Here is a 13,350-nt window from a genome sequence, read left to right as displayed (position 1 = left end):
GAGAAGCTGCAGCAGCGAGACCCTGATGAAGAAGAGGCAGAGGAGAAGATGAGGCAGGGAGGCGTGGACCGTAGGTAGCGCGTTCGTCCATTCAGGAAGAGGAGGGAGGAGTGAGAGGGGGTAGGGCTGAGCCTCCAACACCATGTGCGCTGCCGCATCTAATGAAAAACCTACACGTCTGGCTGCTGTGCTGAGAGCTATTTTTTACTTCATGTGAGGCCCGAGCAAAGCTGCATGTGCCCTGAAGCTACTACACAACTCTGTCATCAGCTACTAGTATGGGTTATTATGACGTGACACTACTGAGCTGAAAGAGAAGCGTGTGGCTGGCAAAGATTAGTGACCTTATCAATCAATTAACCTAATAAGTTCTTCCTTAATGCTCACAGTACAGCGTCCTTTAAAATGTGAGCATGAGACATGTCCAGTAACATGCACACACTTTTGAAAGGGCAAATTGCTCTTAAAGGTCATCTTCAGCTTTAAAGACAGAATCTTTTTGACCTTTGCTGCTTTTATTACATTCCATTAAGTTTTGGGGATGAATCACTGTTAATCTTTACACTGGTAACTGTTAAAAGATTGTGCAGTTTTTATTCTGAAAATACACCATTCATTCATCCATTTTCCCTCTCAGGACAGTGAAGCACAGCCTCTATAAGAAGTGGAAGTAACAACAGGGAATGACTCACTGGTTTGTGAGCTTCCGCTTTGAAGGCTGGAGTTAGAAAAAAAACACCATGTACTTTGGGTGCCTAAACCTGTCATGTGGTTGGCCTGTCTTGGAGTAATGTTCTTTGTGTCTGCACATAGTTAGACATGTCGAGTTTGGCCATATTTGGACTATATTCTGTTTTCCAGGATGCCGTGGTAGTGACTTGTCACTAGGTAGCCAATTCCTAAAGCCTACCCTGAATGATTGTCCATTTTTTCTCTACATGGGACCATAATTTAAAAGAATGCAGGTTAAAGGCACTTCTGATTTGGCTTCTCCTTTGAAAGCCAAATAAAACACGTCCTCTTCTTTTATATGCTTTATGGTTGTGGGGGCACTGGAGTCAATCTCAGCTCACGTACGTTGATAGGCAGGTACACCATGTACAGGTTAGCAATCCTTCACATGGCTGACACATGTAGTCCAATCGCATTTACACAGAGAGGCAATTTAAAGAGAATCTAGAGCCACGGTGTGAGGTGACAGTGTTAACCAGTGCCCCACAGTGCTGCCCTAAGAACTAAACTAATCTGCACTGTGGGCTGCTGAAAGTGATGTTAAGCTGTCTGGCATGGAAAGCCCTTACACATCCATAGTCCACCTACACACAGGTGTTAAGTTGAGCAGTGTAATATTGTACTAAAGACAGTGATAAAACGCCCTAGAATTATTAACTTCTTCATGTCTTAACATCGTCCTTCTCAGTGTGTATTGGTTGGTCCCACACATTCCTAAGGTCAAAGTTGAACAAAGGTGAACTCTGAACCCTGAGTCTGTCGGGACTCTTTGGGGAGTACACAGAAAGAGAAAACCGTTGCGTGAGCCTCACTAGAAGTAAACATATGGCCGAGCAAATATTTGCAGTAATGAAGGGTAATGTGGTCGTACCTTAAGTAACACAGCAAGTTGGAGCTGAGCTGGAAGTTCAACTGCCAGTTTAGCTCCAAGTGACGAGTTTGTAGGGCCTTTAAATGTCAAAGTCATGATACAGACAAGGGCACCAGCTATACAATAGTTCCCACTTTTTATGGCAACAGGAATCAAATTTGCTTACAAAACATCTTGGGTCAGGGCCCTGGTATTATGCATGCTGGGACACTTCATTTGACACACACCTGTGCTTTTACTACTTTGACAAGTGCAAATTTCTGCCATGAAAGAGTCTATCAGCAGGGCTGTGGACAGACATTTTTTGGGGCACGGGCTCAAGCAAAAAAAAAGGGCATTAGCCACCCTGATGTTGTCACACCGCCGCCATCCATAATCACACATTATGTTGATGACATGGGAACTGTTTATATTCTACTGAACCACGTTATTCCAAGAAGAAACCACAGGTTTGACGTGTTTTCATGAAAGTAATGCAGTGAGTCAGTGTTCAGCTGTTTAGACTAATTCAGTCAGAAATGAATTGCATGTTTGTAAGTTGCCCTGCATGACGGAGAAAATGTTGTTTTAATGAAAATTAGACGAGTACAGACTACAGAGGCTAATAATGACAAAATTACAGCCAAGTCCTACTGACCTTCTTAATCGTTTTGTTTTTAACGGATAAAATAAAAGGTGTTGTTTTGGTTGATTTCATAATTAAAACAGTGCCTACCTGAGTGATATCATTCACTGTAACCGAACTTGGGTGGGGCTGGAGTGTTGTGTGCTTTTCATGACAAGTCAAGACACGTTGAAAAGTTAACTGATTGATTCAGACAAAATCATTTGGAAGGGGTGGGGTGGTGAAGGCAGAGTACTTCCTGAATTGATAAGGCATATTTTTCGTGGATACTACTTTACATTTCTGTCTTTATATTTGATAGAATGTAAATTATTATAATTATTTTTTAAATTAAGGGCACTTTCGAAGGGCAGGGGCTCGGCGCCCTTGGGTCCTATCTGTGCACGTGCCTGTCTATCAGTATGATACGCGCTGAGTATTTGGTTTGACCCAATAACACGCAGTACAAAAATCAAATAAAGAATATAGTTATCATTGAGATGTTATTATTCTTATTTATTTTCAGTAGCAGTCCACTAGATATAATATCCAATCTCTTTCTGTTTGCTGTATTACATCCAAGCAGCTCAACCACTTCAAATCAAACACGATGTTGTCGATATATAAAATGAATACTGCCTCCAAGTTTCTTCATTCTGTATGTAAAAAAGAGAAAACAGATAAGCATCATTAAGTATGTTCTTTGAAACGTATGTTAGTGCAGGTGTGTTTCTCCCTCACCTGTGACACTGAGCACGGTGGAGCACTCAGCCCGCCCGAGGCCGTTCTCTGCACTGATGGTGTACTCGCCCATGTCTTTGGGGCCCACGCGGAGAATCAGCATGGAGCAAACTCCACAGGTATCAGAGATGTAATAGTTGGCATTAGTGTTGAGGCTGATGTGATTACGATACCACGTGATTCGAGGTTTTGGATTTCCCTTCACAGCACAGCTCATGTAGCATTCATAGCCTTTGGGTGCATTGTGAAGTTTCAAAGGCACAATGAAGGTTGGAGCACATCGCAAATCACAGTCCTCTCTGGTCGGTATGTTCACTACAAACTTTTCTACAAGACAGAAGACATGATAAGATTATATGTTTCTGACTTTTGGGGTTTTGAGGTTGTTTGAGATGCACAAACCCACCTTTCTTCCTCTCCATCCCCCAGGTCGGAGACTCCGAGGGTGCAGATACGCCCATGTCGTTTTTGGCGTAGATCCGGAAATTATATTCCCTCCCGAGCATGATGTTGCAGACTGTGAACTTGTTATTAAAGAGTCTGTCCGCCACTATGGTCCATGTGCGTTTGGTAGAGTCCAGTTTGGACACTGTGTAGTGGAGTCTGTCATCTCGCTTCTCATCTGGAGAAGGCTGCCAGATTACTGTGACTGTGCCAGGGACGTGTTCCTCTAGCTCCACCGGTCCAGGAGGCTTTGGATCATCTGTAACAACAGTCAGTTTTACTGGCTGAACCACTGACACATCCCTTTTTTATACCTAAACACATCTTAATTTCTGCTTTACCTGTGACCCTGACCTCTGTACTGAATGTCTCCTGTCCTGCAAGATTTTTAACCAAAATGGAGTAGATGCCAGAATCAGAGCGCTCAGAGGAGGGAATCAGCAGCTGGGATGTGCCGTCAGAGTTACTGATTGTAACTCGCTTTGTGACTGGCACATTATCCTTTAACCAGATGATTTTAGGCCGTGGAGAGGCCTGTAAAAGAGGACATTACATATGTAGAAGAAATTAATAATCTTCAGGTCCAATTCAGTGGCTGGTTCAGATGAGTTTTATTCACTGCGCAGTGGAGAGAGATCATCACAGCAAGTTGTAGAAAACCTCTCTGACTAGAGTCAGCTCTAGTCAGATTATATATCTTGGGTCACAGTAAACAAAGGGCTAACCAAAAGGGCTATGCTTATTGAAATCGAGCAACAAAGGGCAATACACAACCAAGATGAAAGAAGCTACGGTGTCATTCTCAGAGGGGTGTGTCTGGGGGACCAAACTAACAAGAGGGTTCAAGCTAGCTTCTCGAGGCTCATACAGTGGTCTTAGGTGTGAAGAACTCACAGTCTGATGGCTAAACAAATGTATAGAAGGAAGTTAATCACAGGGGTTCCTTTGGAAACATCAAAACCTTGATTAACACTGATGTGATAGCAGGAAGGAAAAAGAATACACTCTGATGTTGTTCAGCTCTGAAGTTACAATTTGTTGAGACAATTTAACTAAAAGTAGAAAGGTGGAACGAATTGTGAAGAAAACCATAATTATTTAAGATGTTAACAAATACAGAATTAAAGCTATAAATTCTGTTTCCACACATATCTCAGGATGTATCTTTATGTTACCAAGAATTAAAATTAAAGTATAAATCTCACCTCAAAGTTGACTGTGATCCTGACAGAGTTTCCTGCCCTCACCACCACAAAACTCTTCATCTTGTGGTTTGTGAACTTTGGCCTCACTAGGATAATGAGGACAAACAGTGTAAAGAGATTCGGACAATATTTAACCTAAGGAGTTTGTTACATAGTGGAACACACATTTATCTTTACTCATTTTATGAGTAAAGATAAATTATTTGCAATTTAGTAAAGAAAAATAAAATCTGACGTTGGGCTGATGTCAAGAAGTGAAGTTGGGTTGACGTCAAAATCTGACTTTGGGCTGACGGCAGTACCTGATGTTGGGGCTGACATCAGTACCTGACGTTGGGCTGATGTCAAAACCTGACTTTCATTTGAAGACAAAATCCGACATGAGTCCTGACCACAGCCCAGCGCCGGATTTTGACGTCAGCCCAACGCCAGATACTGGCATCAAACCAACTTCAGATTTTGACGTCAGCCAGACGTACATTTTGACAGCCCAACATCAACGTCAAATCAAAGTCAACAAACTTTTACGTCATTTTATACCATCTGCCCTGCTCAGATAATTCTAAAAGACTTTATTTTGCTGATTGTGATATTGTCTAACCTATACCTCACAGATCTTTTACGCTTTTCTTTTACTTGCTTTAGTAATTGAGTCATTGTCATTGCAGATGAGGTTCTTCCCTCAGTGATCTCTGGAGTATAAATAAAGTTTGATAGATTGATTGAAAATGTTAATGCATAGCTGCAGCTAACCAGCAACATATTATTTTGTTAAACTACTGAGAAGAATCGACATACCAGGCGAAGGCATTGCAAGGACATAGTTGGCAAGCTCCTCAGGAACACTCTCTCCTCCATCATTACTTGCAATCACTCTCAGCCAGTACATGGCCATGGATTTCAGGCCTTTCACACTGAAGGAAGTGGTGATGAGAGGGGTGGTATTACAGCGGGACCATTCAATGTCCTCGGCAGGCCGGATCTCAACAAAATATCCCTTTGCTTCATCCTGTATTCCTGGTTTATCCTCGGGTTTGGTCCAAGTCAGGACTATGTGGGTGTAAGAGGTTTCTGTCACCTTCAGGCTTATAACTTTACCAGGAGGCTCTGAGGTACAAAGTTAAAAGTCAAGATGAAATATTAAAATTATATTGTACAATATTTATTTGAATATCCCTACTGTTGTTTGCCGAGTGTTGCACTTACTCTTAGGATCCCGTGCAAACACAAACTCTGATGGGCTGCTGAATTCACCAGCTCCCGACAGGTTTATGGCAGTCACTCTGAACTCGTACTCCATACCTGCCACAACATCTTTCACTGCATATTTCTTTTCTGCAAGCATTACAGAGAAACAGTGACAACAAATCATCCTCAGTTGTTTCCAATTCTGTTATATATAAGTCATATTAAAGGTCAGACCTTTTATTAGTTCATCCAAGGCGTTCACGACAGTCCATAGATTACTCCCCTTTTTGCGTTTCTCTAAAATATATCCCAGGATACGAGAACCTCCTTTGTTACTCGGTGAATCCCAGGAAAGGTTGATGCAGTCGATATAGGCGCTGACCACCTTTGGAGGTGCTGTAGGACCTGGAAAAGCTGCAGCATGCAGAAACAAATAACATTTTTGTTACAGCTTGTCCCGAGAGATCAAAGAAAATGAACATTTCTTTTGCAGGTTGAGACTCTTCTTAGCCCAGTTGCAATGTACTATCGATGGATGCTAATCTACCAATAAGGTACTGTACATCAGTTTAAGAATTCAGTTATATTGTTGACACATTACAAATGAAGCAAAGTGCTTTGAAAACAGCTATATTCTGTGTTTTGCATTGTTTTTCCCTCCTATGGTGAGTGTATGTCTTACGTAGCCAAAGGAGGCTACAGCTAAAATTAAAACATAATAATTATTATTCTTCTTTTAATGAATGAAATGATTAATCTTCTAACTGATTTCTTGAGTCAGAAAATAACCACTATCAAGTCAATAATGATAATAATAATAATATCCATAGCCTTACTTCAGTCATAGACAGATGAGACATATATACTGACATGACTGGTATTTACTCTCATTCTTCACAAGTTCTGTGATACATTTGCTTAAGAGAGAACTGAGTACAGACCTGCAGCAACCTGGGAAGTACAATGGATAATGGAGAACAGCAGGGGGCAGTAATGACTCTGATTCAACTGATGATCAAATAGGTCACTTTGACATATTTCCATGTCATAATAGAAAAAAGCACAGTTGTAGAAACAAGTAAATGCTGGCTGAACTCCATTTAGGATCCCTCGTGACTCACAAACAGGGCCATGTAATTAGTAACACCTGTGCTTTTCCTGGTCTGAAAAATGTAGGCCCTCAGTTTGGTTAAAAGAAAGTATTATGTCAAATCGAAATTTGCAGCTAAATCTGAGTCTTGAGGAGAAGCTTTCACAGTTTAGAAGCAAAAACTTCGCCCTTCCAATTTGGATGTCAGGCCATATTTAAAATACATTTCCTCCAGTTTCTGCATGTTTTTTTAAACTTTTAAAATACGCCCTTAATTAATCATCATACGTCACATCTGCATTTTTTTCATAGTTGAGCCACGCCCACCTGATAGAAACGCTCTGCACTGGTTGGCTGTTGAAGCCAGTCAGAGTCACAACTTCGGAAATAAGTTAGAAATCTTCTTAATTTACAAGCACTCGAGTTATTTTCCTTAGTGGTGGATATAACCGTCTTGAGGAACCGGGAATTGTCTTTAAAATAGTGGTAAGAGTTGCAAAACGACCTGTGGGATTTATCAAAGTGACGCATCATAAAATGGACGCTTAATGGAAATTAGCTGTCAACGTCACGTCAGGTAACCTCAGCTATATTATTTGGCTAAACGTTAGTGCATAAGTCTTAACGGTTATTACACTGAACACAGCCAGTGTTTACTTCCCAATTTGTTCTCTTTTCTTATCTACAGTTTGTTAACATCGGTTTTAATCATTGCCCTTAAGTTATAACTACAAAAACCAAACGGTTTTCATTTTGCTAGCTTAAATGTTTAGTAACGGTTATTATCATGGCTATGGCAGCCACATTGTTAAAGCAATAACTTCCTTTACTGCACAAAATTATTAAGAACTTACAGCTAATAGGCTATATCAATGGTAAATACATAATCAGTTAGTGCGTCGTCCATAATTAATAAATTCTAACAGTGTAATGGGAAAAAGTTTTCCACCCCTGGTTTTGCATTGGAATCTTCTGTTTGTTAATGGCCAGATAGATGGGTATGTAGGTGGGTATAAGAGATAAAATACTGGTGATAGCAGCAGTATAGTTTGTCTGATATCCAAACCTAATTTTACTGTTACTGTCCACCAGCAACAGCTTCTCAAGATTACCTGGATGGAGCCCGTGGACAGGACTTTTTCACACTTCAACTCCAGCCATCATTTCTGTTGGATCAAGACTGGTGGGACTAATTGCCTAAATGGAGACTTTATACAGCACACTGACTGGGAATTGGAGTTCTTTTCAAGAAGACATCAAAAGTAAGTTGCTTTTTTTGCATTGTGCTGCTGCTTATGTTATGTACTTCGTTTCACTTGTGTGTTGTACTGCTTCCTTGTACAGGGCCTTTGCTTGTTGTGACCTTGTGCCATTTTGCGTCTTCAATATGTGTGTGTGACAGATTCGTAAAAGAAAAAAAACTGAAAATAATAGATTTTTTTTTAGATCTACAGACAGAAATAAGATCTATCTTTTGACTGAGATTTTGGCTTGCAAGGTGTTTTAACAATTACCTAGGAGAGTGGTCAAAGGTTGTGGTCTCTGCTGTGTTTTTGGGCAATGAAAATGACTGTAGTTTATAAATCCTCATTGATTTGCCATGTGACTTGTCATTGGGAAAGGTACAGTCATTGTCATCAGCTTCATATTCATTGATGACTTTGACTTTAAACGGAAAGTGATTGCTCAGTAGGAGCAGTTTATCTTTAATAGTGTCCCTGTGGGTGGGACAAACTGTCTAAGAGATGTCACACAGGAAGTAGTTAGACTAACCTAGCGTGCCGGCTTGCATTTCATCAGTCTCCATCACATCACTTGTACCCTCAGCATTTATTGCGCGGATACGGTAACAATATTTCCGACCATGGTCCACATCTGTGTCTCGGTAGCTGGGCACACCTGGGATTTCCCCTAATTTCTTCCAGGTGTTTCGCCCCGCTTGCTGTCGCTCCAGAATGTAGTTAATCACTGGTGAGCCACCATCATCCTTTGGAGGCCTCCATCTAAATTCAATACACATAGCTGAGTTCTCTGTTACCTCTGCAGGACCCTGAGGTGCAGTGGGTTTGTCTGAAACATCAAAGAAAGTGTTATTTAAATTTCAAATCCCTTCTCAACTTCCTAGAAAGTATTTCCATGGAGAGACGGTGTTGGTAATGTGCGACAGTAGTGATGCTCACAGCCATGTCAGATGTAGCAGGGATTTAAACACAAAAACTTTCTTCTGAAATGTATTTGCAAACCAAATCTTTAACTTGTAGTCATAAACTGGGATTTTGCTTCAGGTAGAGCAAAATACAAATTAGATTTTTCTTAGCAAGTTGTATTTTAGTGTGAGAGCTGCATCTTTATAATAAGTAACACAATTTGTCCAGGCACAGATGGCATGTGACACCCTTTTCACACAATAGAGAAAACATTTTTTTAACATTATGTGGATGATCTTTGAGACATTTCAGAACACTACTGTTTTGAGACAACACGGCTTGCTTAACAAATCACATCCTTTGGCATCTATAATGATTAGAATTATCTTGAAGGAGGAATTGTCTGTTATCTGTATTGTTGTGTTACATGAAGAGCTGATGAAAAGAGTGATAACAGATTAACCTGTATTGAATTGCTGCATTGTCCTTCATTCACTCACCAAGCACAATTAGCTGTGAAATTGCCTCAATGAAGCCGTGTTCATTCTTGAGCTTTATCTTGATCTCTCCTGTGTCTTTCCTTTGGCACCTGGTCAGGAGCAAGCGGCTGTGACTCGCAGATTTCTCTATCCTTGTATTGTTGTCAACTTGGAGCTCGTCTCCCTCTTTGTACCACCGAATTTTTATGGGCTCATGGCCAACAAAATGCATTTTGAAGATGCCGTTGTGCCCAACTTTCACCGTCACAGGCTCAGTGAATGCACTGAGGTCTTCAGGGTCAAACCTTGGGGGATCTAAAAGACGGCAAGTTAGGGTAATCTTTTGTGTTAATATGGTATTTATTTTCAAGTACATTTTCAAGTATTGCTATAATATCAAAATGATCATTGTCATTATTAGAAATGTTCAAACCTTTGACGTTGATCATCGCCTCTGTTTTACGACCGTCTGCCTCAAAACGGTATTTCCCAGAGTGCTCTTCCTTGCAGCTTATGATGACTAATTTATGTATTGCACCATCCTTACTGACAGTGAAATTGTCATCTGGGGAGATCTGTGAAGACAAGAGGCAAACAATTGAAAATAAACAAACTGAACAGCAATAATTTTAAGTAGAGATGCACTGATGCATCTGCTGAACATTGGAATCGGCCGATATCGACCGTGTTGACAGACATCGGCCCATCGCCAAATAAGGTGGCATCCGCCGATGATAGTAGCTGATGTTTTGTCCCAAAGAAGCCTAAAGTATCTTAATGTCTGCCAAATGTTTAACACACAAATGTACATATAATGTGTGAGACCTGCTGTAATTTCCAGTCACCATCAGTAAGTGATAATGCCTATTTAAACCATTACAATACATGTAGGCGTCACTGTTTTAATACAGATTTTTCTCTCTATATTTCCTTAAGTGTAACAGAGCTGTGTCGAACTTGAGCCATACTTCTTATCTCTGCAGTTTAGGGCTCATGCGGTTCCTATCCTTGAACTATTACTCTGTTTGTCAGTAACAGAAGTCTAGTTACAGTCTGGATTAATACTGCTCATTAACACTTTGGCATGGTTTTCCCTTTGTGACACCAAGATACATCACCATTGATGCAGTGGAGAGCTGCAGGAATTTGATTTCCCTATGTGGGTCCATGTAGGGATGATAATGCCAGGTGCAGTCACCAAAACTGTTCAGTGACTGACCCAGTAGAATCAAAACGTCCCCAGATAAATGATAAATCTATTTGATACCTTTTGTAATCCAGCTACACAATGGCTATTAAATGAAGTATTAAAAAAAGAATATAAAATTCAAATAAAAACACTAACAAAATCCAAAATCTGCCATGACTAAATGGCAACAATAATTTTTCCCTGGGACCAAATGAAAAAAACTACTGTGCAGAAGCGGCTTTGGATCTCCAGGCTACTGTTTTGCACTTTCTTGACAGGCATGGCCACAGAGCCCCAGAAAATGATGAGTTTGACCTTTACGACTAACCTTTTTGCCGTCTCTGAACCAGACTCCGTCACAGTCTTCACTGCTGAGCTTACATGTTAACTCGGCAGTCTCATGGATGATAGCGCTGACATCAGACAAACCACAGATGAACTGAACCCCTGGATCTATTAATTACAACAGTGAACACTTAGGCATTATGATAATTTAAAAGGAAAGGATATGAACTGTCAGGAACCCACATGTTAGATAGAAAATGAAAACTAAACAATTTGGCTGTGCTGCTTAGTTCTGCTAAGAGGCTCCCTGCTTTGTTCAAATAACAAATCAGCATGCAATACAGAGCAACTTTATAAACATGCAAAGATAATTGTGCATAAATGGGTATTACCTGAGAGAGTTAAGTAGTGTGTTAAGTAGCCTATTATCGAAAATATTCAGTTAACGCTTACATGATTACTGAATCAACAAATACTAAGGCCCCTTCTTCTGATTTAGTCACATCTTTCAGGTTACTTACCAATCACTGTATCTTCTATCAGCGGGCCTTGTCTTTTACGCCTTGAATGTTTGACAGAGCCATTTGCATCTTCAGCATCTTCACACTCATTTTGGTCTTCAGGATCTTCAATTTCACCTTTTTTAAAAAGCCAAATACACTGTTAATTGCTAAATAACAGTCTCAGAAGGTGCACTAAAACAGTAATAGTTTTACAGTATGTGGGGCTAATTCAACAAAAATCAAGTCACACTACAGAAGCATACTTAAAAACAGACAAACAATGCGGGTGAAGCCAGAACAACTATTTCTGCCAATACAAAACATGAACTCGGCTACTCATAAGAGAACAAGCTGAGGGACAATATGAGCTTGTGAATAAATGGGTATTACCTGCAAAATAAAAACTGCTGTTATCTAGTGTTGTGTTAAGTAGCCTATTATGGAAAATATTCAATTTATGCTTATATGATTACTAAATCAACAAATACTAAGGCCCCTTCTTCTGATTTAGTCACATCTTTCAGGTTACTTACCAACCACTGTATCTTCTATCAGCGGGCCTTGAGTTTTACGCCTTGAATGTTTATCAGAGCCATTTACATCTTCAGCATCTTCACACTCATTCTGGTCTTCAGGACCTACAATTTCACCTTTTGTAAAAAGCCAAATACACAGTAAATTACTAAATAACAGTCTCAGAAGGTGCACGAAATGTTTACAGCAATAGTTTTACAGTATGTGGGGCTAATTCAACAAAAATCAAGTCACACTACAGAAGCATGCTTAAATACAGACAAACAATGCGGATGAAGCCAGAACAACTATTTCTGCCAATACAAAACATGAACTCGACTACTCATAAGAGAACAAGCTGAGGGACAATATGAGCTGCTTCAAGAAGCAAAGGATCAAAAAAAGGTTCTGGCCATTAACCTGTACTACACCCTCATTCAGTGAATCCCCACTTGTGGTCTCTTACCATTGACTGCTCTCTGGGACTGTTGACCTTTCTTCGACCTCCTTGAACGTTTCACCTGGCCGGTAGAGTCCTCGTACTCGTCACTGTCGCTTCCTTCATATTCACTTTCCAGTTCGTTTTCACTTTCAGGTTCATTTGGATCTGTGTTACAGTCACAGACTTTGTCGTACACACTCAGTGGGTTTTCAATTAGTTCACTACACTATTGGTTGACTTCAACTAACATTTAAAACTACATAACAAGGTTAGCAGTGGTTCGAATGCTAACTACACATTTATTTACATTTCTCTTACCAGATGTGCGTTGTTTCCGCTGGGCCTTCTTTTTTTGCTTCTGGCGTCTTGCAGACCCAGTAGAATCTTTATTTCCATCAGAATCAGCCTCTTCATTTTCACCTGTAGGAAATAATTTGATCTAGTTAAACTCAGCATAAAAAAATTGTTCACATCTGGATGTTAACTGAACAAAAACAAGCTTTGAAAAGAGCAGTACATATTGCCAATTTCTATGTCTTTTCACAACCATTTTTTGGCAGATTCAGGGAAGTCCTTATTGTCAGGGAAGTCCTTATTGTTAGTCTTTAAATTGTCCTCCTTAATTGCCATATACTTTTTATTAATAGAGTTGGATTAGGGATGTGCACTTTAAACGGTTAACCATTAACCGACCGTTTTAACTGGTTAAAACTACCAGTATTACCTACCAGTTAAATGGCTAAATACCATTTTGTCTTTTCTAAATATTCATATTTGGGAAACATGTTTTGTTGTCATTTGGTGACCTGAGTCTGAGAGGAGAGCCAAATTAAACTAGCAGTAAAACTATTAAATGAAAAAACAAAGCTTTGCTGCATATCTCTGCTCCTGGGACAGTCTGAGCAGGTATTCTCTGC

The 13,350-nt window shown here is 40.1% G+C and overlaps 1 protein-coding gene across 1 annotated transcript in view; it reads right to left on the bottom strand.

The window, feature by feature from the left end:
* Nucleotides 1–2,858: 2,858 nt before the first annotated feature.
* LOC138589382 (immunoglobulin-like and fibronectin type III domain-containing protein 1) overlaps nt 2,859–13,350 on the bottom strand; it is a 29,532-nt gene continuing 19,040 nt past the window's right edge. Inside the window, exons 12-26 of the mRNA XM_069659645.1 lie at nt 12,752–12,853; nt 12,458–12,598; nt 11,497–11,613; nt 11,019–11,143; nt 9,935–10,076; nt 9,523–9,816; nt 8,649–8,945; nt 6,020–6,199; nt 5,804–5,932; nt 5,396–5,704; nt 4,598–4,683; nt 3,734–3,926; nt 3,355–3,651; nt 2,949–3,275; nt 2,859–2,863 (exon numbers count right to left, since the gene is read on the bottom strand). Coding sequence (XP_069515746.1) covers nt 2,859–2,863; nt 2,949–3,275; nt 3,355–3,651; nt 3,734–3,926; nt 4,598–4,683; nt 5,396–5,704; nt 5,804–5,932; nt 6,020–6,199; nt 8,649–8,945; nt 9,523–9,816; nt 9,935–10,076; nt 11,019–11,143; nt 11,497–11,613; nt 12,458–12,598; nt 12,752–12,853 — 2,744 coding nt within the window. The remainder of the gene's footprint in view (nt 2,864–2,948; nt 3,276–3,354; nt 3,652–3,733; nt 3,927–4,597; nt 4,684–5,395; nt 5,705–5,803; nt 5,933–6,019; nt 6,200–8,648; nt 8,946–9,522; nt 9,817–9,934; nt 10,077–11,018; nt 11,144–11,496; nt 11,614–12,457; nt 12,599–12,751; nt 12,854–13,350) is intronic.

Source organism: Semicossyphus pulcher, unplaced genomic scaffold, assembly GCF_022749685.1.
Source record: "Semicossyphus pulcher isolate SPU_LCO1_2020_fin unplaced genomic scaffold, fSemPul1.0.p SCAF_13, whole genome shotgun sequence".
Lineage (NCBI taxonomy): Eukaryota > Metazoa > Chordata > Actinopteri > Labriformes > Labridae > Semicossyphus > Semicossyphus pulcher.
This window is presented reverse-complemented; position numbering and strand designations above follow the sequence as displayed.